This window comes from Erythrolamprus reginae, chromosome 2 (assembly GCF_031021105.1).
Source record: "Erythrolamprus reginae isolate rEryReg1 chromosome 2, rEryReg1.hap1, whole genome shotgun sequence".
Taxonomy (NCBI): Eukaryota; Metazoa; Chordata; class Lepidosauria; order Squamata; family Dipsadidae; genus Erythrolamprus; species Erythrolamprus reginae.
In genome coordinates, this window is record NC_091951.1 from 229,759,674 (window position 1) to 229,783,237 (window position 23,564).

At 41.9% G+C, this 23,564-nt stretch overlaps 1 protein-coding gene across 3 annotated transcripts in view; it reads right to left on the reverse strand.

Moving 5' to 3' along the window:
- The window catches only part of LOC139162163 (nuclear cap-binding protein subunit 1-like), a 39,670-nt gene extending 21,791 nt beyond the window's left edge, over window positions 1–17,879 (reverse strand). The window contains exons 1-11 of one of the 3 annotated variants that reach the window (XM_070742220.1): window positions 17,590–17,879; window positions 15,662–15,741; window positions 14,485–14,585; window positions 12,262–12,418; window positions 10,633–10,740; window positions 5,663–5,784; window positions 4,120–4,189; window positions 3,624–3,839; window positions 1,713–1,810; window positions 1,439–1,502; window positions 119–229 (exon numbers count right to left, since the gene is read on the reverse strand). In XM_070742220.1, the coding sequence (XP_070598321.1) occupies window positions 119–229; window positions 1,439–1,502; window positions 1,713–1,810; window positions 3,624–3,839; window positions 4,120–4,189; window positions 5,663–5,784; window positions 10,633–10,740; window positions 12,262–12,418; window positions 14,485–14,585; window positions 15,662–15,741; window positions 17,590–17,623 (1,161 nt within the window). In that variant the 5' untranslated portion in view covers window positions 17,624–17,879. Of the gene's footprint in view, window positions 1–118; window positions 230–1,438; window positions 1,503–1,712; window positions 1,811–3,623; window positions 3,840–4,119; window positions 4,190–4,583; window positions 4,634–5,662; window positions 5,785–10,632; window positions 10,741–12,261; window positions 12,419–14,484; window positions 14,586–15,661; window positions 15,742–17,589 lie in introns of those variants that run through there. The other 2 variants (XM_070742221.1, XM_070742222.1) reach the window with 2 other exon arrangements.
- Between the last annotated feature and the right edge of the window lie 5,685 nt (window positions 17,880–23,564).

Here is a 23,564-nt window from a genome sequence, read left to right on the forward strand (position 1 = left end):
AATTGTTTATGTTATAGTGCTTAATTGCAATACGTTTGAAAACAGATCATTCCTTTTGTTATCAAAAGGTATCAATTGCTACGAGAGACTTTGGGGGTGGGGGGTGGGGGAAGGATACAACTTGAGGTAAAGATCCAGGCTGAAGTTTACAGAGTTCGATAAAAAGCGTTGTGTACATGATTTCCAAGTGAGGAGGAACAGGAAGCTGAAACAACTCAGCAAAGATCACCTGAGAAAAACATGAAAGCAATATGAAGCATACAGTGTGCCCTCGATTTTCGCGGGGGATGCATTCCGAGACCGCCCGCGAAAGTCAAATTTCCGCGAAGTAGAGATGCAGAAGTAAATACACTATTTTTGGCTATGAAAATTATCACAAGCCTTCCCTTAACACTTTAAACCCCTAAACTGCAATTTCTCATTCCCTTAGCAACCATTTAGATTATTACTCACCATGTTTATTTATTTAAGTTTATTAAAAAAAAATTTATTAAAGGCGGACAAAAGTTTGGCGATGATGTATGACGTCATCAGGCGGGAAAAACCGTGGTAAAGGGAAAAAAACAGCAAAGTATTTTTTAATTAATATTTTTGTAAAACCGTGGTATAGCCGTTTCGCGAAGTTCGAACTCGCGAAAATCGAGGGAACACTGTATTTGCAAAAGCAGAGGTGCACAGAATATTTCATTGTCAGGAAATTCCAGTGTTAAAATGCCCCATGCCAATTTATTTTATTTCATTTTTTAAAAAATAATTTTTTATTAGATTATATACATATCAAAAACACAGAAACAGATCATTGTATTGTCAGTTTGTAAGTACAATTGTAAGATGTCTGTTGTATGACAGTGCAACATAAATCCACTCCCCTCCCCCCTCCCCTGCTGTTTCTTTTACAGCTTATCTCATTGTAGATTCACGGTCGTTCATATCAGCGTAATTATACATATATAGAAATAATAATAACAATACAAGTAAAAAGAATTTATCGGCAAATAAGTAAAGTTTTTGTTCATCTATATTTGGATTATTTTTATATTTTCTTTTACTTTTTATTTTGACATTATGTACAGCTATTCTTTTTTTCGGTTATTGACCCATTTGTAAAAGTTTTTCCATCTTGTATTTGTTTATTGTTTTTAAGTTTTTGTGTTAGTGTGTCATATTCTGCACAATCGAGTATTTTTTTAATCATGTCTCTTTCCATTGGTAAATCTTTACCAAATAAGATTTTATTTCATTTTATTTCATTTTGATTGATTGATTGGACTTTTATACAGCCCCTCTCCGAGGACCCATAATTGTGGGCCAAAAATGGTTCAAATTCAAAATGAGGCCGTTTCAAGCTCCATTCTGATATGAAGAACTACGGTATTAGCAGAAAGGAAGATCCCTAGCATTAAAAAAGTAAAAATGACATGATAAACACAGCGTTTACCTCAACAATGTGGTAATTCAGAGGGATCTTGTGGTTTCCTGGATAGCTCAGTAACTCTTCAGCACTACAGAAAAAAGAAGGCAGGTGATTTACAATTAAAAGGGCAAGCAGAAGGTACAAAAAACGTGTTTTTTTTATATCCCAGGATCCACTCCTCCAAACAACCTCTTTCTCTGCTGAGAGCAAGTCTTGGAAGTAGTTGTCCAAGGCACTGTTACCATGCAGCATCAGTCCCGCATAGGACAGATTGACATAGAAATTGAAATATCCCTACCATGTCTTTCTCTCTTTCCAAAAGGATCTGATGATGCAGTGAAGATTTTCTTCTATCACAAATCTTTCAACAGAGTGGCTCCCAGGCATAATTGGACCCTGACAAAACAAGCAACAGAGATTAATTTGTTGGCACAGTCCAAATCTCCATCTTCGTCCCAAAAAGGCATAATGTGATTCCATCACTGGCATCATAGCATTTTCCAACAGTTTTAATACAACAAGGTTTGTAGGTATTTAATGTTCAGTGTTTATAACATGAATGTTGACGTTCAACACAAAGTTCAGCTGCTTCAGCAATGTTTTCTTTTAGAAGCAGCTTCTTCTGCTCTGGGAAAAAAAATAGAGCTCCCCCCAAAACAGTGGCAGATGGAGCTATTAGACCAGGGGTGGGCAATTAATTTTGCCATGGGGCCGCACGAGAAATTGGGATGGTTTTAGAGGGCCGGACTAATATAATTAAACTCAGTTCTACCATCTTCCTTGTTTTCTTTCTCCCAAATTAGTCCCCCCCCCAATACAGACACACAAACACACAAAGAGCGCAAACCTCTCCCCTGTTCCTTCTGTATTTATTTGCCCCTCCACTCTCCTCCCCCTCCTCCCTTCACTTCCTCCCCAGCGCTGCCCCTCCCCAGCAGCCCCACCCCCACCCCTCCCATCATGGCTGGCCCCGCCCCCACATTATCACAATAACACTCGCTTATGGCACAATAACACCCAATATGGCATGAAGCCGCCCGCCCGCCTTCCTCTCCTCTGCGTTGGCCCGCCGTCGCCTCCCCCAGCAGCCCTCCGCCTTGCATCCTATCCTCTGGACTGTTGTTCCACACATACCCGTCTCAGCTGCCCAGTCTGTTCCCACCGTGGTTGGGCTGCTGCTGTTGCCGCCCTGAGCCTCAGCAACTGCCCCCCCTCCCAACCTGCTGCCTTTTGTCCAGCACCGCAGAGAAGAGAGAGCCGTGAGGAAGGAGGGATTGTTGCTTTCCTGCGGCAAAACGGGACTAAAAAGGGCGACCCCGATTTGTCCCGCGACGGTGGGGCTCTAAGAGAGCCTTGTTGGAGGGTGCTTTTTTGTCCTGTTCATTCGAGGTGCTTGTTTCCTCCCCCACCCACCCACTCCATGGCTTCCTCCTCCAGGAAACCGGTCACAGATAAAGGGTGGACCGGTCACAGACAGTGGGCAGGCCGGATGTGGCCCATGGGCGGCCCCTTGTCCAGGTCTGTATTAGACTGACAAAGCAAACCCTGAACCACATCAGCCCTGCTAAAGAATGTGAAACATAGAAACATAGAAGACTGACGGCAGAAAAAGACCTCATGGTCCATCTAGTCTGCCCTTATACTATTTCCTGTATTTTATCTTACAATGGCTATATGTTTATCCCAGGCATGTTTAAATTCAGTTACTGTGGATTTACCAACCACGTCTGCTGGAAGTTTGTTCCAAGGATCTACTACTCTTTCAGTGAAATAATATTTTCTCACGTTGCTTTTGATCTTTCCCCCAACTAACTTCAGATTGTGTCCCCGTGTTCTTGTGTTCACTTTCCTATTAAAAACACTTCCCTCCTGAACCTTACTTAACCCTTTAACATATTTAAATGTTTCGATCATGTCCCCCCTTTTCCTTCTGTCCTCCAGACTGTACAGATTGAGTTCATTAAGTCTTTCCTGATACGTTTTATGCGTAAGACCTTCCACCATTCTTGTAGCCCGTCTTTGGACCCCTTCAATTTTGTCAATATCTTTTTGTGAAGCAATTCTTAACTATTTTCAGACCAAGTAAAGACCCAAACCGAAAGGTCAGAAGGCAAAAGGACATAGTATGTGGAACCCACCAAAGACGAAAACATTTCACTTCCCAACAGGCAACGGACTGCAAGGATGTTGCCCCACAACGCTGACTTACTTCAGGATCATCCGTGTAGTCAAACATCCGGAAAGTGACTCTTGGCATCGGGTAAACGGAATCTGCTGTGTGGGGTGGGGCTGTAAAAGGAGGCAGGTTGTGCTGCAGCGCTTCACAAAGCACGCTGTCGAACGCCAGGTATGGCCTCGAGATGTGCCTCTCTTGCCAGTGGTCCTTCTTCATTTTCTGAATCTGAGCCCAAAGGCAATCTAAGTACTGGAAGGCAACAGGCATCTATCAGACATTTTCATATTCGGAATTTCAAGGATGTTCCCAAACCGTGCTATAGGAAATCACTCTACCCAGTTTTCTTAGGAACCATTTTGGGGGTGGGCAGTGGGATCCAGAACTTTTAAAAGGTATGGGAAGCCATTGGGAAGACTTTCCCTTTAGAATAGGGTCAACCTCATGCAGGCAAAACTGGCATTATGCATTTGCCCTAATGTTTTTTCAGATGGAGGTGAGTATAGGAATTCAAAGCCCTAATCATATTCACCTCTTCTTGGGGATGTGGTTTATCCACGGACCAAACTTTCAGCATGGGCACATGAGTTTTCTGACGACGTCTGCCAGGAAAGAACATAAACCTTTTAAGGTTACTGATAACTGGTTTGCACTTCAACTCAGAAAGACTTGGAAAGAAACAGCAGTTTACTCAAACTAGGCAGGAATTGGCAGGAAGCATTGGGAAAAATAAACATTTGGCTGTAAATGTATGTGCTTTCAATCACCTGATTCTTAACTACTATAGATTTTGAAGAGAGTTGACTGAGCTGCCATGTATATATGTTTCTAGAATCATATAGCTCAAGACTCTCATCTGCCCTATGATCATTTCAGATCCCTTTTTAAGCAGCAAACTTGCCCGCTGCTTTCCGGGAATTCCCACTCATTTATTTGAATCCTGACTTCAGAGTCACTGGAAAACAATTGTGAGCATGTGTCTTTCAACCAAATTACCATTACAGTGATCCCTCGATTTTCGCGGGGGTTGCGTTCCCAGACTGCCTGCGAAAGTCGAATTTCTGCGAAGTAGAGATGCGGAAGTAAAAACACCATTTTTGGCTATGGACAGCCAAAAACTACTCCCACACACCCTTTTCCAAGGCCATGCAAGGAGCCGGGCTTGAAGTTGGGGGCGGGGAGCGACGAAAGTGTCGAGGCCAGCAAAGATTGATTTGAATGTCGGCCCCCCCTGCCCCCCCAGCGCCTCCGGCCCCCTCGCCACTACCCCCCGCCCGCCCGATCCGCCCCTCTCACCGGCTTTCTTGGGGCACGGGTCCTCCTGCAGCAGCGCTGGTGGCTACGGATTCTTGTCCTCCTCATTCGGCCGCTAGCCGCTCTGAGAATGCCCGCCCCGCCCCTCTCGCAGTCCCTTAGCTGAGAGCGCTTTTGTCCCAGCTTTCAGCGAGAGGGCTGTAGGAGAGGCGGGGCAGGCGTTCTCACAGAGAGAGAGCAACAGACAAAGCGAGATAGAAAGGAGAGAGGGAGAGAGAGAGGGAGAAAGAGAGAGAGAGCAAGAGGGGGGGGGAGTGGAAGGTAGAGAGAGAAATGATAGAAAAAAGGGGAGATAAAAGAGAAATGAGAAAATGATTGAAGCAGAGAATGACAGGAAAGAGAGAGAAAGAGAGAGAGAAGTGACTCTTGGTGATGACTTATGACGTCATCGGGTGGGAAAAACCGTGGTATAGAAAAAAACCCGTGGAGTATTTTTTAATTAATATTTTTTGAAAAACCGTGGTATAGCTGTTTCGCGAAGTTTGAACCCGCGAACATCGAGGGATCACTGTATTCTTCTTCTGCAGCATCTCTATCCATACTAAGAATGTTGTGAAGTCTTTCACTGCTGTAAAGTCATGTGGTTATGATTGAAAAAAGGAACAAAATTAACTTGGGTTAAGCCTAAAAGTCTGAAGTTATTTATTACCTCTACATTTAACAGTCAATGGGTTGCTTTTCTGCAAATTTATGAAGTCTACAAGTCCATGTGCTATTATGATATAATGATGCAAAGCATCATTTTCCTCTCATTTCCTTACTTCAGATAGTTTTCAACAGTAGACAAGATCTGCTCCATCTCAGTATCCTTTTTCTCATAGAGCTCCTTCCCCACCCAAGGTAAAGAGGACAGAAACGCATACACGTACCAGTCACATCGAACCTATGAAATAAAAATATGGAGAATAGCATTCAGAAAATATCTTTGGTTCTTGCCATAAAAGCTAAACCAGTCAAACACTTGAGTCTCGCAGGAAGGATTCCTGCAACTCTAACTCTACGTTATGATCCTTCAAGTGGAAACTTTCAAGGGCCCAGCCAGGTTCATAGGGGCACATCAATGGTTGACTTTGATACTTTCAAAACAAAGGTGAACAGGAGAGTACATACTAACCAATGAAAAAATATATGACAAAAAAGCCAACATTTTGGATGACTGAGGGGGCTGGGAGTGGGAGGCACCGTGCTACGCTGGTTCTCCTCCTATCTCTCTGGCCAGTCACAATCGGTGCTGGCAGGAGGACAGAGATCGACCCCTAGATCCCTCATTTGTGGGGTCCCTCATTTGTGGGGTCCTTCAGGGATCAGTTCTCTCTCCCCTATTTAACATTTACAGGAAACCGCTGAGTGAGATCATCCGACAACGCAAAGTGAGGTACCAGCAATATACTGATGATACCCAATTGTTTATCTCTATCCCCTGTCAGTTCAGTGAAGCAGTAGACGTGATGTGCCAGTGCCTGGAGGCTGTGAGGGTCTGGATGGGAGGCTGAAATCTGTCTCTGCCTAACAGCACCCATTGCTATTCATCTGGCTAGGGTCCTGTTAATGTGTGTATTTGGGTATTTGCTGTGTGAGCAAGAAGGAGACAGGAAGGAGTGCGTGGCTTAGCTCAACTGCTCTATAGTAAAGCTGATTGCTGCCGTGAAAACAAAAGCGAAACTGAAACTCCCCTGCTTGTGTTTTGCATTTGGATCAGATTTCTTTTCAGATTGGGAGGGGGGGGAAAGCATCAGATCCTTTTAATAAGAAATATTCATGCTCTCATAGTCATTTTGAAAAAAAATATTTTCTTAGTGAGCACCTGGAATCCAAGAGGAACATACACGGCAAATTTCAAGTTTGTAGGCTTTATGGTTCTGGAGATTTCATTATTATTGTGTGAGTGGTTTTCTTTTTTATATACAGTGGTACCTCTACTTAGGAACTTAATTCGTTCTGTGACCAGGTTCTTAAGTAGAAAAGTTTGTAAGAAGAAGCAATTTTTCCCATAGGAATCAATGTAAAAGCAAATAATGCGTGTGATTGGGGAAATCAAAGGGAGGGTGGAGGCCCTGTTTCCTTCCTAGAGAGGCCCCATGGAGGCTTCTCCCCGCTTTTCTGGCCCTGCTTCCTCCCAGGAGATTCCTAGAGAGGCCCCACGGAGGCTTCTCCCTGCCTTTTCCGGTTACAGTTTCGGAGGCTCGGGTTTGTAAGTGGAAAATGGTTCTTGAGAAGAGGCAAAAAAATCTTGGAACACCCGGTTCTTATCTAGAAAAGTTTGTAAGTAGAGGCGTTCTTAGGTAGAGGTATCACTGTATATAGATGTATATTTACTCTCTGGTGTAAATGAAATCACCAGGCCCTGGTAAACTTCTATAAGTCATCAACAGTGTTAGTATTATGTACAAATTGGATTTGCAATATATAAACAAGCTAACAATGAATGCTTGTATGTATTGAAGTACTATAGCTTTAAGAGGTAGTGTTGCAAATTGCCATAAGAGGGCTCCAGAAAGCATGATTTTCTCTCTCTGCTCTCTGTTCTTTCTGCTGATTCATTGTGACTGATGTAGTAAGCTCTGTGTTAGTTTGATGTATTTATAATCTGTAATGTATGTCTGATATGTAAGACAAAGACAGACTTGTAATATTATTTTATTGAGAGATATTGACTGATTTGAATGCGAATGACTGGATTGTTTAACTTGACTGTGCTATTTCTAAAGTAAACACTAATTGAACTTTAATGTATCTGTTTTTGTATGAGTAGTAATTACTCATATCTCTTGGATATCTGCTGGAATTCCATGTTTCCTCTTTAACAAACAGCAATTGGCATGACTAAAAGGTTTTCTACAAATCTAAGTTTTAGAAATTTATTTATTTATTTATTTACTTACTTACATATTCAATTTTTATGCTGCCCAACTCTTTAGATTAGATTAGATTTATTGGATTTATATGCCGCCCCTCTCCGCAAACTCGGGGCGGCTCACAACAATAATAAAAAACAGCACAGTACATAATACTAAATCCAATGCCCACCAATCTAATTACAATTTAAAATTAGTAATCTCATAAAAACAGTATATATAAAAACAGGCACACAGTCAATCAATCAACAAAACAACATGGGCAAGGGGGAGGTGTTTTAGTTCCCCCATGCCTGACGGCAGAGGTGGGTCTCAAGGAGTTTATGAAAGGCAGGGAGGGTGGGGGCAATCCTAATCTCAGGGGGGAGCTGGTTCCAGAGGGTCGGGCCCCCCCACAGAGAAGGCTCTTCCCCTGGGTCCCGCCAGACGACATTGTTTAGTCGACGGGACCCGGAGAAGGCCAACTCTGTGGGACCTAACCGGTCGCTGGGATTCGTGCGGCAGGAGACGGTCCCGAAGATAGGCACTCTAGTCAGCTCACAACCAAAAATATAAAACATCCAAATACAGTGGTACCTCGTGATACGAACCCCTCATGATACGAACCCCTCGTGATATGAACCCGGGGTTCGGAAATTTTTTGCCTCTTCTTACAAACTTTTTTCGGCTTACGAACCCACCGCAGATCGCAAAATGGCGCTCCGCTAGACACCGGCGCCCGGCTGTCACCTTTTAAAACAGCCGGGGGGCTTCTCGGCGTTCTCCCAAACGCCAAACCTGGAAGTTCGGGTTCAGGTTCCGGAGGCCGCCAAGAAGGGCCCGGCTGTTTCAGAAGGTTACAGCTGGGCAGCGCCGCTCGGCGGAGCACCGTTTTTGCGATCAGCGGCAGCGTTTTCGGCAGATCTGGAGGCTGGAAAGGAGGTGGGGAATCCCAATAGGGAATTCCATGGGCTTGACGTCACAAAGAAAACAATGGGAAACAATGTTTCGTCTTATGAACTTTTCGCCTTACGAACCTACTTCCGGAACCAATTAAGTTTGTAAGACGAGGTATTACTGTAATACTAAAACTTCTAAAACCAGTTTAAAAACAATTTAAATACAACAGTTAAACCCATGCATACCATTTATGGCTGGATCTCGATGGTTACCACCATCAAGTCAACAGCCCCAGGCCTGCTGGAAAATGCAAGTATTCTGAGCAGTCAGGTTACAAGCGGTGTGCCACAAGGGTCTGTTCTGGGTCCTATTCTTTTTAATATGTTTGTGAGTGACATAGGGGAAGGTTTGGTAGGGAAGGTTTGCCTATTTGCCGATGACTCTAAAGTGTGCAATAGGGTTTATATTCCTGGAGGCGTCTGTAATATGGTAAATGATTTAGCTTTACTAGATAAATGGTCAAAGCAATGGAAACTGCAGTTTAATGTTTCCAAATGTAAAATAATGCACTTGGGGAAAAGGAATCCTCAATCTGAGTATTGTATTGGCAGTTCTGTGTTAGCAAATACTTCAGAAGAAAAGGATTTAGGGGTAGTGATTTCTGACAGTCTCAAAATGGGTGAACAGTACGGTTAGGAAAAGCAAGTAGAATGCTTGGCTGCATAGCTAGAGGTATAACAAGCAGGAAGAGGGAAATTATGATCCCCTTATATAGAGTGCTGGCGAGACCACATTTGGAATACTGTATTCAGTTCTGGAGACCTCACCTACAAAAAGATATTGACAAAATTGAACGGGTCCAAAGACGGGCTACAAGAATGGTGGAAGGTCTTAAGCATAAAACGTACCAGGAAAGACTTAATGAACTCAATCTGTATAGTCTGGAGGACAGAAGGAAAAGGGGGGACATGATAGAAACATTTAAATATATTAAAGGGTTAAATAAGGTCCAGGAGGGAAGTGTTTTTAATAGGAAAGTGAACACAAGAACAAGGGGACACAATCTGAAGTTAGTTGGGGGAAAGATCAAAAGCAACATGAGAAAATATTATTTTACTGAAAGAGTAGTAGATCCTTGGAACAAACTTCCAGCAGACGTGGTAGATAAATCCACAGTAACTGAATTTAAACATGCCTGGAATAAACACATATCCATCCTAAGATAAAATAAAGAAAATAGTATAAGGGCAGACTAGATGGATCATGAGGTCTTTTTCTGCTGTCAGACTTCTATGTTTCTATGTTTCTAAAAGCCAGGTCTTTACCTCTTATTTAGACAGCAGTTTCTTTTATTGTACTTATGTTCTATCTTAAGGCCACAAGAGACTGAGTACTAGAGGGCATGTAGCTAAACCTTATACAGTGGAACCTCGACATACGAGCAGCTCTACTTACGAGCTACTCGAGATAAGAGCTGGGAGGGGAGCGACATTTTTGTTCGCCTCCCGAGCTCACATTCGGGATACGAGCGCCAAGGAGCTGTCTCCTGAAGCCGAACGCTAACTTCCGCGTTTGGCTTCAGGAGACAGCTCCTTGGCGCTCGTATCCCGCGTGTTTTAAAAGGTTGCAGCCGGCCTGGGGGGCTTGGGGGGGGGTGCTGGCAAGCCCCCCAGGCCAGCTGCGACGTTTTAAAACACGCGCGCCGCTTCGCAGCTGTCTCCTGAGGTGGCAGCGGGTTTTTTTTTTGTTGCACGGATTAATTGACTTTACATTGTTTCCTATGGGAAACAATGTTTCGTCATACGAGCGTTCCGACTTACGAGCCTCCTTCCGGAACCAATTAGTCTCGTAAGTCGGGGTTCTACTGTAGCTGTTTAGGCTTTTGTTATAATACTAGTTGAGGAGAGGCTTATCACATTTATAAACACAACACACACAAAAATAAAACGATCACGGTAAAAAATATTTATCTATGAAGCAAATGTATTGTTGTTTACCTGAGGTACATCCTCCTCCTGCGTCACATTAACGAAATTCTCAAACATGGCTACCATTGAGGGCACAGCTATTACGTGACAATTCACAAGATCACAAAGAAAGCGCACCTGTAGAAAATAGAAAACAGGGTACAACTAAATAAGCTTAAATCTTGTTTATTAGAAGCTGTGGTGGCGCAGCAGTTAAAAGGCCGGACTTCAGGCAAACCCTGCCATCAACCTGGAGTTTGATCCTGATGGGCCTCAAGGTTGACCACCTTCCAGCCTTCTGAGGCCGATAAAATGAGGACCCAGATTATTTGCAATATGCAAATAATGCTTAGATTCTAAATCACTCAGAGTGCTGTAAAATGTTATGGAGCAATATGTAAACCTAAATCAATATGCTTTGTCATAATCCCTGGATAGTTCAGTGGATTTCAAGCTGGCTGAAGTGTAGACATCAGAGAGTTATTGTTAATGGCGAGTATTCTGAGGAGAGACAGGTTACAAGCGGTGTGCCACAAGGGTCTGTTCTGGGTCCTATTCTTTTTAATATGTTTGTGAGTGACATAGGGAAAGGTTTGGTAGGGATGGTTTGCCTATTTGCCGATGACTCTAACGTGTGCAATAGGGTTGATATTCCTGGAGGGGTCTGTAATATGGTAAATGATTTAGCTTTACTAGATAAATGGTCAAAGCAATGGAAACTGCAGTTTAATGTTTCCAAATGTAAAATAATGCACTTGGGGAAAAGGAATCCTCAATCTGAGTATTGCATTGGCAGTTCTGTGTTAGCAAAAACTTCAGAAGAGAAGGATTTAGGGGTAGTGATTTCTGACAGTCTCAAAATGGGTGAGCAGTGTGGTCGGGCGGTAGGAAAAGCAAGTAGGATGCTTTGCTGCATAACTAGAGGTATAACAAGCAGGAAGAGGGAGATTGTGATCCCCTTATATAGAGCGCTGGTGAGACCACATTTGGAATACTGTGTTCAGTTCTGGAGACCTCACCTACAAAAAGATATTGACAAAATTGAACGGGTCCAAAGACGGGCTACAAGAATGGTGGAAGGTATTAAGCATAAAATGTATCAGGAAAGACTTAATGAACTCAATCTGTATAGTCTGGACGACAGAAGGAAAAGGGGGGACATGATCGAAACATTTAAATATGTTAAAGGGTTAAATAAGGTCCAGAAGTGAACACAAGAACAAGGGGACACAATCTGAAGTTAGTTGGGGGAAAGATCAAAAGCAACGTGAGAAAATATTATTTTACTGAAAGAGTAGTAGATCCTTGGAACAAATTTCAGCAGACGTGGTTGGTAAATCCACAGTAACTGAATTTAAACATGCCTGGGATAAACATATATCCATTGTAAGATAAAATACAGGAAATAGTATAAGGGCAGACTAGATGGACCATGAGTTCTCTTTCTGCCGTCAATCTTCTATGTTTCTATGAAAACTAGATCACAAAACCTGGTATACCACTCATATTGCAAAGCACCTATGACAAAGTCAGCAGAAATAAGCCAGTGAAAAGGTTTGGATGGATGTATCCAATGATCACACGGAATTACATTTTTTATCTTCACAAGACACTGAAAACCAAACCAAGTAAAATCTCTGAAGTATGAAAACAACTTACTAAACATACAGCTTCATGGTACAGATTGATTTTCAAACATTCTTTCAGCTGACGTATCATGGCTTCTACAAACTCTCCACCAAAATTGTAGTTCCTGGCATTCAACAACCCAACAACAGTTGTGTAAAAGGTCATCTTTTGTGGTAGCAGACGTGCACTGATTTTTTTTCATAAAGGAAAGAAAAGAACAAGCATCAATTATTAACTCAAATCACCAGCGCCATCTCATTACCCCATGTGTGATTTTCAAATTACCTAGAATGCCTAACTTTTGAAAAGCAGTTGGAAAACAGATAACAAGAGAGTCAATTCAGTCTTCTTTTAACTGTTTAGGTATTGCAAATCCCAGTGGGAAATTACACAGAGATGTATATAATTGTGGGATACATTCTACTGTGTCCATAACAATATATCTTCCAATGTTTCGATCACAGCATTTATATTGCTTCAGAATTCAGGTGTCAGTATGTTCTTTGCAAAGTTGAATGGAGAAGGTCAGATGAGCAACAGCTCAGGCAAAAATGTAATAATTTCTTTGAGCTCTTATGAAAATTCTAGAGAAAGCTGGCACTTGCAAATAAGCATCTCAACGCACAACTACAGAAAACATATTAAATTAAGATAGGTGGCACTGCAGTTAACAAGCCTGAACGAACAGCAAAAGAAAACTATTTTGACACGTCCATCCTAATTAGTTACCTTGCTAATTGTCCCATATTGTCTCCAAGCTTCAAACATTCTTTAAACGGGAAATATATATATCCATACAATATATTCAACAAAGAGCTTTGAAAAGAAATCTTTTTGAAAAGTAATTACCGTATTTTTCGGAGTATAAGACGCACCGGAGTATAAGATGCATCTTAGTTTTGGGGGAGGAAAACAAGGGGAAAAAATTCTGCCTCTGCCTCCCAGCAATTTTCCAAACAACAAACAGTACAGATGATATACAGTAGTACCTCTAGATACGAGCTGCTCCACATGCGAGTATTCCAAGTTACGAGCCGCGACGCGAGCGAAATTTCTGTTCGATACCCGAGCTCAAATTCGGGATACGAGCTGAGCTTCCACTAGGTGGCGCAAGAATCTCCTTGCTTCCGGTTATCTCAGCACGAAAAACAAAGTCTAAAGGCATTCGTTCGAGATGCAAGTTGATCGACTTACGAGCTCGGGTCTGGAACGAATTAAACTCGTACGTCGAGGTACCACTGTACACTGTTTGCTTTGTATTTCTGTGCATGTGTGTCTGACCCATAGAAATAGCAAAGAATTGGGAGAAATGTAATTATGGCAGTACTTAATGACAGAAAGTTTTCTTAAATGTAGTCACACTAATTCTTCCCAATTATTTAAATAGATCTACTCCAAACATGACTAAGTCAGGGTTTAACTCAGCTGCCTTATCTCAATACTAAACAAGACACTGCTACATTTCAGATTTTATTTTTACAGATATTTAAAATCGATGTGGCTTTCTGGAAGTATACATTATTCTCTGCTATTTAAAAGAAGATACAATAGCACTGGGCCTCTTCAGATCAAGCATTTATTTTAAAAAGCTTCTTCATTTGTTGTCTAGAACAATAATAAAGTTATTGACTTACCTCCATGCATCCAGTTCAACAGAAAATAAAAATATGTGTCTCTCTCCCAGCAATTTGCTTCCTTGCAGCTAGTATCACTTTCAGTTTAGCATGTAGCTGGAGCCTCAAATCAGCTGAGGGTTGGGAAGCTGAAAATGAGTTGCTTGGATTAAATGTCTCTGTTCTGTTTGCTGCAAGGAGGCAAATTGCTGAGAGACAAAGGCCAAAGGGTGGAGGTGGCTAGCTGGCTGGGTCTACATTCAGTGTATAAGACGCACCCAAGTTTTCACCCTCTTTTTGGGAGTAAAAAGGTGTGCCTTATACTCCGAAAAATACGGTACTTAAAAGCCTTCACTGTAACTAATGTACGAGATGACCAGGCTGAGCCTGAGGGAGAGGTCCAATACATCATTAGTCTCGAGGACCTTCTCGCCCATAAGAGATCTATCTCCAGCCCCTCTTGAATTCTCTTGACTCTTATCTACCACCTATTGGCATTGATCATTAGTACTTCAGATTCTCTTGAGGAGCTTTAGAATACAATAAACCTATATCCTGTTGAAGTGCCTGGACTCTTGATTTCCTGCGCTTGACAGTTAATGCATCATCACCTAGATCCATAAATCTTTTGCATACATACACTGTACAAAGGAGTCTCAGTATTTTGCTTTTGAAGTTTGGCAGATGTGCCTCCAACACCTTAGTCACATTATCTACGTTACTTTCCAAAGGAGCATCACTCTGAGGGGATAAGATATTAGAAAGTCATTATCTTATTGTTATATATGTATATATATATATCTATATATATCTATATCTCACAAAGACACTTCTCATTAAAATGTCCTTTCAGTATGTCAGCTACAGTAGCTCTAAAAGCTATCAATTACAGCAGTGTTTCCCAACCTTGGCAACTTGAAGATATTTGGACTTCAACTCCCAGAATTCCCCAGCCAGCAAATGCTGGCTGGGGAATTCTGGGAGTTGAAGTCCAGATATCTTCAAGTTGCCAAGATTGGAAAACACTGAATTAAAGGATACTCTACTGCTATTCTCTTTTGCTCCTTACCTAATTTCTTTATTGAAACACACACATGCACACACACATAAAAAAAATTGGGAAATATAACAAAATTTAAAAGAAATGTATCTTCGTGATCATCCTAAAACACTGTTCAATAACAGCCTCATCTGTAAACTGGTTTTATTTCTTCTATGAAACAAACCTTCATAATAATTCATGCTTTACATAGATAAAGGAGGACTAAATAGAGATTCAGATAGGGTCAGGAGTGACAGGATTGCAAGTAAAGAAGGCCACTGAAATAAAAATCCATAATCCTGATCTTTTGAGAGTTTTCAATCAAATCAATGAGAATGACTTGATCAGATCAGCAGCCATAACACATTTCTAGTAAGTAAGTTGAATGGTATGCTGAAAGCCAGCATGGAAAGTTGGTTAGCACAATATTATTACAAACTCTAAATACAGTGGAATAGTTTGTTGCAGATTCCATTTGTAAGTGACCATAAAAATGTTAAGCTTCCATTATAGAATAATGGTGCAATCATTCCACATAATTGTTAAGGAGTATTTGTTTATGGTTCTTGAAATTATTAAGGCAGATACTCTGATGGATAGCATCTAAAGGACAAAACTCCTTTATAAAAAATACCCAAAATGGCACAGCACAGAATATGTTTATCCCATTTCTAAACACATATATTTGTGATATCTTATTTGTATTTGAGTGTTTATGTTATTCTCAGACAGGGAAACCTCAAAGATCTCAAAACGAAGCTGCTAGTTGTTTTACCTCTTCTCCCAATGTGCTTATTAAGTCTTCCAACGTCTCTTCATCTTCATCATCTGATCTTCTTTTCTTGTGCTGTTGTTCTATTTTAACAAGACAAAATTTATCAGATGCCAAAATGAAAACCCCAATATGGTTGGAAATATTGTGCAATTGTAATATTCAATATAAAAAAATTTGACATCTATATGTACATTTTCACAACACATTCCAGGAAAATGCCATAAGACACTGCACTGATATTTTATGCTACTAATGTTAAAAAAAATCTGTTTACTCATAACAAAATTCCCCCTCACATTTTGCATATTTCAGAGGTGGCTAAAATAAATTGATTTGAACCACCCTTCCAGCCAATCCTTTGGAATACAAGGGCTCCCTTCTTTTTTTAAACTGGCCTTAGAGGCTAAGCCTCAATCCCCTCAACTGAAGAGATTAGAAAGGTTAAAAAAGTAAAAACACAAGGCATATTTATTATTATTTTGGCTGAATCCAGTGGCAAAAATTAAAAAGGTGTCTTTATGATCACTAACTACAGATTGATCACTGACTATATTTACCTGAGAATAAAATTTAAATTCAGATATAAACTATAAACTCAATACTAATAGTATTTTGTTAGATTACAGGGATAGGTAAAGTTGCCTCTTGTATGACATGTGAACTTCAACTCCCAGAATTCCTGAGCTAGCATGATTGGCTCAGGAATTCTGGGAGTTGAAGTCCACAAGTCATTGAAGAGCCAACTTTGCCTACCTTTGTTAGAACAATATATAAAAATGTACATCTTCCATCAAAGGGGAAGCAAGAGCCCAAGTGAGGCTGTGGTTAGAGTACAGCACTGCAGGCTACTTCAGCTAACTGCTAGCTGTAGTTCAGCAGTTAACATCTCACCACCGGCTCAAGGTTGACTCATCCTTCTGAAGTGGGTAAAATGAGGATATAGATTGTTGGGGGCAATATACTGATTCTATAAACCACTTAGAGAGGGCTGTAAAAACACAATGAACCAGTATATACAGTAAGTCTAAATGCTATCTTTCAGAATAATGGATTCCTTCTTTTCATTCATCTAAATCAGTGTTTCCCAACCATGGCAACTTGAAGATATCTGGACTTCAACTCCCAGAATTCCCCAGCCAGCATTCGCCATGATTGGGAAACACTGAACTAAACAGATCATAAACTGGTTGTGAAGAAAAGTACAAAATTCCAGCATGTGCACAAAATCTGGGAATTTACACTAGGAATATAAAAAATGTCAACTTTAAACATTGTTACATGTTGGGAACCTGTCAAACTCTTTCTATGACTACAAGGCACAGCTCAACTTTCACTAGAAGACAAAAGACCCTGAACATATGTGTGTGTGCATGTTTGTGTTGGAGATGTCAGCGGTTACTTTATTAAGCTCCATTTACACATGCCACCTGCAAATACACTGCTCAAAAAAATTAAGGGAACACTTAAACAACACAATATAACTCCAAGGAAATCAAAGTTCTGTGAAATCAAACTGTCCACTTAGGAAGCAACACTGATTGACAATCAATTTCACATGCTGTTGTGCACATTCAACTTTGTACAGAACAAAGTATTCAATGAGAATATTTCAGTCATTCAGATTTAGGATGTGTTAGTGTTCCCTTTATTTATTTATTTTGAGCAGTATACATTTAGTCAAGGTTTGGCTGAAACTAACGCTTTCAGATGATTATTCTCCCGATCGATCTCTCTCTCACGCACACACACATACAGACACCGGAGAGAAATCCGGGATCTGATTTAGAAAACTGCCCATCATCCAAAGGGCTCCGGCATCTCTAACGACGAAGGCACCAAGGGTGGATGGAGGCGGCGGTGGTGGTGGTAAAGGCGGCCCTGGCGACGATCTCCCCCTCCTCTTCTCTCCCCCCCACTCCTGCTCTCACCGTCATTCTCGTCCCGGTGCCGCTTGTGCGACATGGCTCGATTCTCTTGGAGGACCGGCCGAAGGGCTCTCTCTCTCTCTCTCTCCGGAGCACAAAAGGGCAGCCGGCGCCACGGCCAGATGACAAGCCCCCACCGATGCGCTCGTTGGAAGCCGCCGGTTCAGACGCCGCCCAGGGACCCAGCGACAGGCCGTCGGGCGAGCGAGCGGGCTGCAAAAGACGCGTGTATCTGCTCCTCTCGACTCTTCCTTATCTTCCGGCCCGGCGACTTGGTCCTTCCGGTGGGCTCTGGTTGGGATGGATGGGTGGGGGGAAACCAGAGAGGAGCTCTGGGAAAGGGACAGGATGCGAATGGAGCTGTTCCGGAGCAGGTCAAAGCTAAGGGACGATCTAGCAGGCGGGAGTTTTCGTGCACCTTTGTTGTTATGCTTCTTTGGGGGCGGGGGAGAGGACAAAACTCCGATAACAGGTGTACAAAAAATATTTTTTGTCATCATCTCAGTTGACCTTGTACTTTTCTGTATCATTTTTTTGTTCTGATTTAAAAAATGTATATAATTTTTCTGTTAGCAGGTATAGCTCCCACGGAGCAATATCATTATTATAAGGTACTGTATAGGAAATATACTGTATTGGCGACATTAAGAAAACAGTAATTACCACATACATTGAAAATGTAGAAATAATGTAATAACAAAAAATGCTTCTAATATCAGAAACTTTATGTGATAAGAGCAAAACTGGTTTTTTCCCAACGAGGAATCTTCTGATAGTTTTGAGCTTTGCCTCAATGTACATTGGGTAGGCAGTGAATTCTGATTTGGAAGAAGCGTAGAATGTAAATGTTGAAATGCCTTCTTTGTCATTTAAAATACATAAATGATGTGGGAATGATTAAGATGCTGAATTATGCATTGCTGAACAGTGGCAAGGTTAGAAGAATATTTCAGTGATGGATGGAGCTCCTCCCTGATTTTTTTTTCAGCATCAAGAAGTAAAATACATTAAAATCTGGAAAAAAAATATTATCATTTATTGAATAATATACTACTCAAAAAAATAAAATAAATGGAACACTCAAATAACACATCCTAGATCTAAATGATTGAAATACAGTGGTACCTCTACTTAAGAATTTAATATGTTCCGTGACCAGGTTCTTAAGTAGAAAAGTTTGTAAGAATAAACAATTTTTCCATAGGAATCAATGTAAAAGCAAATAATGCATGCAAACTCATTAGGAAAGAAATAAAAGTTTGGAATTTGTGTGGGAGGAGGAGGAGGAAGAAGAGGAGGAGGACAGTCGCTGCTGAAGGAAGAAGGTGAGGTGAGGGGAATCAAAAAAATCCCAAACTTTAAGGCTTAAAAAAAAAGAGGAACTCTGAGGTGGTGAGAAAGAGCATATGCCTCCCATACACCTGGCGTGAGGCTGCCTCCCATACACTGTGCCAGAGAGAGAAACCTAGGCGGGCAAGAGGTGGGAACCTCCCGCTCCTTTGAAAGGCAGCTGCTGCTGCTGCTACCTGCTTCCTCTTCCTTCCCATGCTGAAGGGCTACCTTCTTCTCTCACTTGCTCGCTTTGTAGCCAGCGCCTTTCCTTCACTGTGGTGACCTCTCCGTTTGGCTGAAGCCGAGTTGACTCAGCCAGGATGAAGAACCCCTTTTGCCTTTCCGCGCCCAAACGCTCTGGGAGGCAACAAAATGCTTTCTTTGCTCTGAACTGCCAAAGCCTTAAGCACCACTGAAAGGCTCCTCTGGCAGCCCAGGAAGCCCGAGATGGCCAGGATTAAAGGGGGGATGGCAGAAAACTGGCCAGGCCTCTGTGCCGCTCTCAAATTTCCTGGGAAATTTTTCCAGGGTCGGGTTCTTAAGTAAAAAATGGTTCTTAACAAGAGGCAAAAAAAATCTTGAACACCCGGTTCTTATCTAGAAAAGTTCTTAAATAGAGGCATTCTTAAGTAGAGGTACCACTGTATTCTCATTGGATATTTCATTTGCACAACTATTCCATTTAGACAACAGATGAAATTGATTGTCAATCAGTGATGCTTTCTAAGTGGACAGTTTGATTTCACAGAAATTTGATTTACTTGAAGTTATATTCTGTTTTTTAAGTGTTCCTTTTATTTTTTTTGAGCAGTGTATATTTAACTGTATAATACGAAATTGTGTCTTATCATTAAATACATACTTAAAAGCTTTTCATATGCATCTGCAGTTGCTTGTAGATTACAAAAACACTTTCCAACTTTCAGGTCATCCACATATATATTATAGGACAGTGGTGGCAAACCTTTTTTCCCTGAGGTACCAAAAGCACATGTGTGCCCATATCAGTAATTCAACATGCCTCATGCCCTGCACATGGGCGTGTTTGACCCCCACACATGATGCCCTGTGCTCCCCCAATTGCTGACTTCTGATGGGCCCATCATGCCTGTTTTTTGCCCTCCCTACTTTCTTGGAGCCCTCCCAGAACCTCCACACCAGCCAAAAATCAGCTGGCCGGTGCACACATGCACACTGAAGCTGAGCTAGGGCCAAAGCTCACGTGGCAGCAGATATGACTGTGTGCCACCTGTGCCATAGGTTCACCATCACGGTTGTAAAATATCACATTTATCCCATTACTTCAATAGAGACGCAAACCTGTAAGCTCCAAAATTTCAGTCCGAACCATGTGCATGCCGTGGAGAATGCTACTGAGAGTGCTGATGCTCTGAAGCTATACTAGGAATGACTGTTGGGTCCAAGAATGGCTTCTTGAAAAATGGATGCACCCTTATTTAAAGTTAACGGATCCAAAATTCAGGTGACCAAGAATCTGTGGCCACAAGGACCCTGTCCATTTCATCTGGATCAACCATCTGAAATTCCTCCCAGAACTCAAATCTGTCTTGGCCAGTTGCAAAGAATCCAACTCTTGAGAGAAGCCAAGCAACGTTAACTGACAAATGCTGAGAATATTCCTGAAAGCAGCCCTGCAAGAACCAGCTCCTCGGAACCTCCTTACCCAGGAGAGATCTGATCAGGTGAAACAGGGCCATTAAGACTGTCTCATGATTTAATAAAAGTGGAAAGGTAAGTACGCCTTGATGCCTTTTGACAAGGTACATCCTAATGAAAGTGCTTGCATTCATAATGAGAATGTGGATGAGATGAGCTTTATTATACGTTGACTTGGCATTAAGCAGTAGCAACCGGAATCAAGAATCATCAAATTTCCAGAAAACAGGTCGTGGTATAAAGCACCACTGATTATGGTGCTAGAAGTTTTTCTGCCCAATTCTTCTTGAGTTACAAATTTTTGGCAGGGAACATTTGTATTATATTACCTGGCTTGATGATGAAACATTTGTAAATGTTTCACTCTTTATCAACCCAAAATACATCCAAACAAAAGCTTGTATCAATGCTTGACCAACTTCATTCTTTATTTTTCCAAGCAGCGCTCTAAACATCTCACGTCTATTCATTTTTTAGAGCCATGGGACTCTACAAGACCTGCCTGCACAGAAAGTCTGCAAGGATGCTGTTTGGTCCAGCATGCCTATTGCTTCCTGAATGACGGCAGCAATGAAAACATATGCCAAATTACATGAACTGCACTGGTTTTATGAGGCATCTTGGGTGGGACCTGCCTTCCTGTGAGAAGCTGCTGTGGAGAACATGTGGAAGGCCAAAAGGAGTAATCTGCCCATGGCAAAGGACTGATATTAACACCCCCCAAAATCCAGACACAAATTTCCTGAGGCAAACAGATCTACTGTGTAACACCATCCACTGTGGGTTAGACTATGAATGAGTTGAACTAGGCGTTGGCTACCATGGTGGCCATGGTGCTACCAACCCTAGGCCAGTGATAGAGAACCTATGGCACGTGTACTGGAAGTGGCACACAGACATGCCAGATGTGCCCATTGCTCTTCTGGTTGGACTTTGTGTGCAGGGGAGTGCCAGAAACCAAAAGACCAGCTTCCTGGTGTGCATATGTGCTGAGAAACTGAGTTTCCAGTTTCTGGCATGCATGGATGCTGCCCAGCTGGTCTTTGCACATGGGGGAGTGCCGTAAATTGGAAGAGTAGCTCCCTAGCGTGCATGTGCACACTGAGAAATTGAACTTCCAGTTTCTGGAGCACACATACATGCAGGCCAGCTAGTCTTTATGTGCACATGTGTGCTAGAAACCGGAAGACCAGTGTGAGTGGTGTGCATGCTGGAAACCGGAAAACTGCTCTTTTGGTTTCCATGCTCCCGTGCCCTCTCCCATTTCAGCACTTGGTGTCGAAAAGGTTCGCCAACACTGTCCGAGGCCCAGAGATAGTCACCCAGATCTATAAAGTCACCCAGATCTCATCATTCCCATCATCCTTTTCCTCCCACTTAGGACTGTATGGCTGTAACTTGTTGCTTGTATCCTAAGATTTTTATTAATATTGTTTCCTTCATTGCTTATTTGACCCCTATGACAATCACATGATTCTTGACAAATGTATCTATTTCTTTTATGTACGCTGAGAGCATATGCACCAAGACAAATTCCTTGTGTGTCCAATCACACTTGGCCAATAAAATTCTATTCTATTCTGCTAAAGGCTGGAGAACTTCAACCCAGAGAGTTCAGGGGCCCAGACAGAGACACTGCTATACTGCAGGGAGGTTAAATGGGCAGCAGTTCTCACTGATCCCAACAGCCCAATCTCACAAAGTGTTTCACATCCATGTGATGTCAGGGCAGGGACCCTGGAAGTACCAGAGACAAATAATGCCAGCCTTCTATTGCTGCTGTCCTGGAATCATGATTGATGGCACACTTGCAATCCAGGAGAGTACACTTTTGAGACAGGAGTTTCCCTTTCAAAGCCCAATCAGGCATCAGTGATGCAAGCTAGGTCAGCACTTCATATACAATCAGAATGTGAATGAAGTAATTTTATTACAGGTTAACATGGCATTCAGTAGCAGCAACTGAAGTCCAGAGTTATCAAAGCTCTGGAAACCAGGACCTAGGGCTATACAACTTAAACTAGTGTGATGTTTGAAGTCTTTCTTTCTCAATTCTCCTTAGAGGTACAAGTCTTTGGCAGGGAACATTTATATTGTATTACCTAGCTTGGGAATGAAACATTTGCAAAAAGAAATGCAGGATCAGAGAGCATATCATCTCCGGGACCGCCTTCTACTGCATGAATCCCAGCGACCGGTTAGGTCCCACAGAGTTGGCCTTCTCCGGGTCCCGTCGACTAAACAATGTCATTCTCTGTGGCGGCCCCAACCCTCTGGAACCAGCTCCCCCCAGATATCAGAGTTGCCCCCACCCTCCTTGCTTTTCGCAAGCTCCTTAAAACCCACCTCTGTCGTCAGGCATGGGGGAATTGAATTTTTTTCCCTTCCCCCTAGGCTTATGGAATTTATACATGGTATGCTTGTTTGTATGATTGGTTTCTTAAATTGGGGGTTTTTAGATTATTTTTAATATTAGATTTGTTTACATTGTCTTCTTTATTGTTGTTAGCAGCCCCGAGTCTTCGGAGAGGGGCGGCATACAAATCTAATAAATAAATAAATCAATGATCCAGCCATTGTATCCCAAACTACAGATATTCTCCAATGTTGAGAATAGACCTTTAAGGAGCTCTGGGTGATATTGTATTCTCACGTTAAGAAGCTGACAAAAATATTAACAAGGCCAGTCTTCATTTAATGACTGAACTTGTAAAATTCCTGAGTAAGCATTAAAATACAAACAATATTTAAGCTGATAAATCAAATTTGGCAGCCAGTATACTTTCTTTGTATTTAGACAATCTTGAGTTAGGCTCCCTGTGGTCAAAATTGCTTTTCTCACAAAATGATCTCCTACAGATTGATAGGTTTAGCGGGAGCCACCAACCTCTTTGTATTAGCAAACCCCTTCTCCACTTTAGCTGTTGGCTTAGATAGCTTTTAATAACCCGAAGTTTGGGAAAACGCAC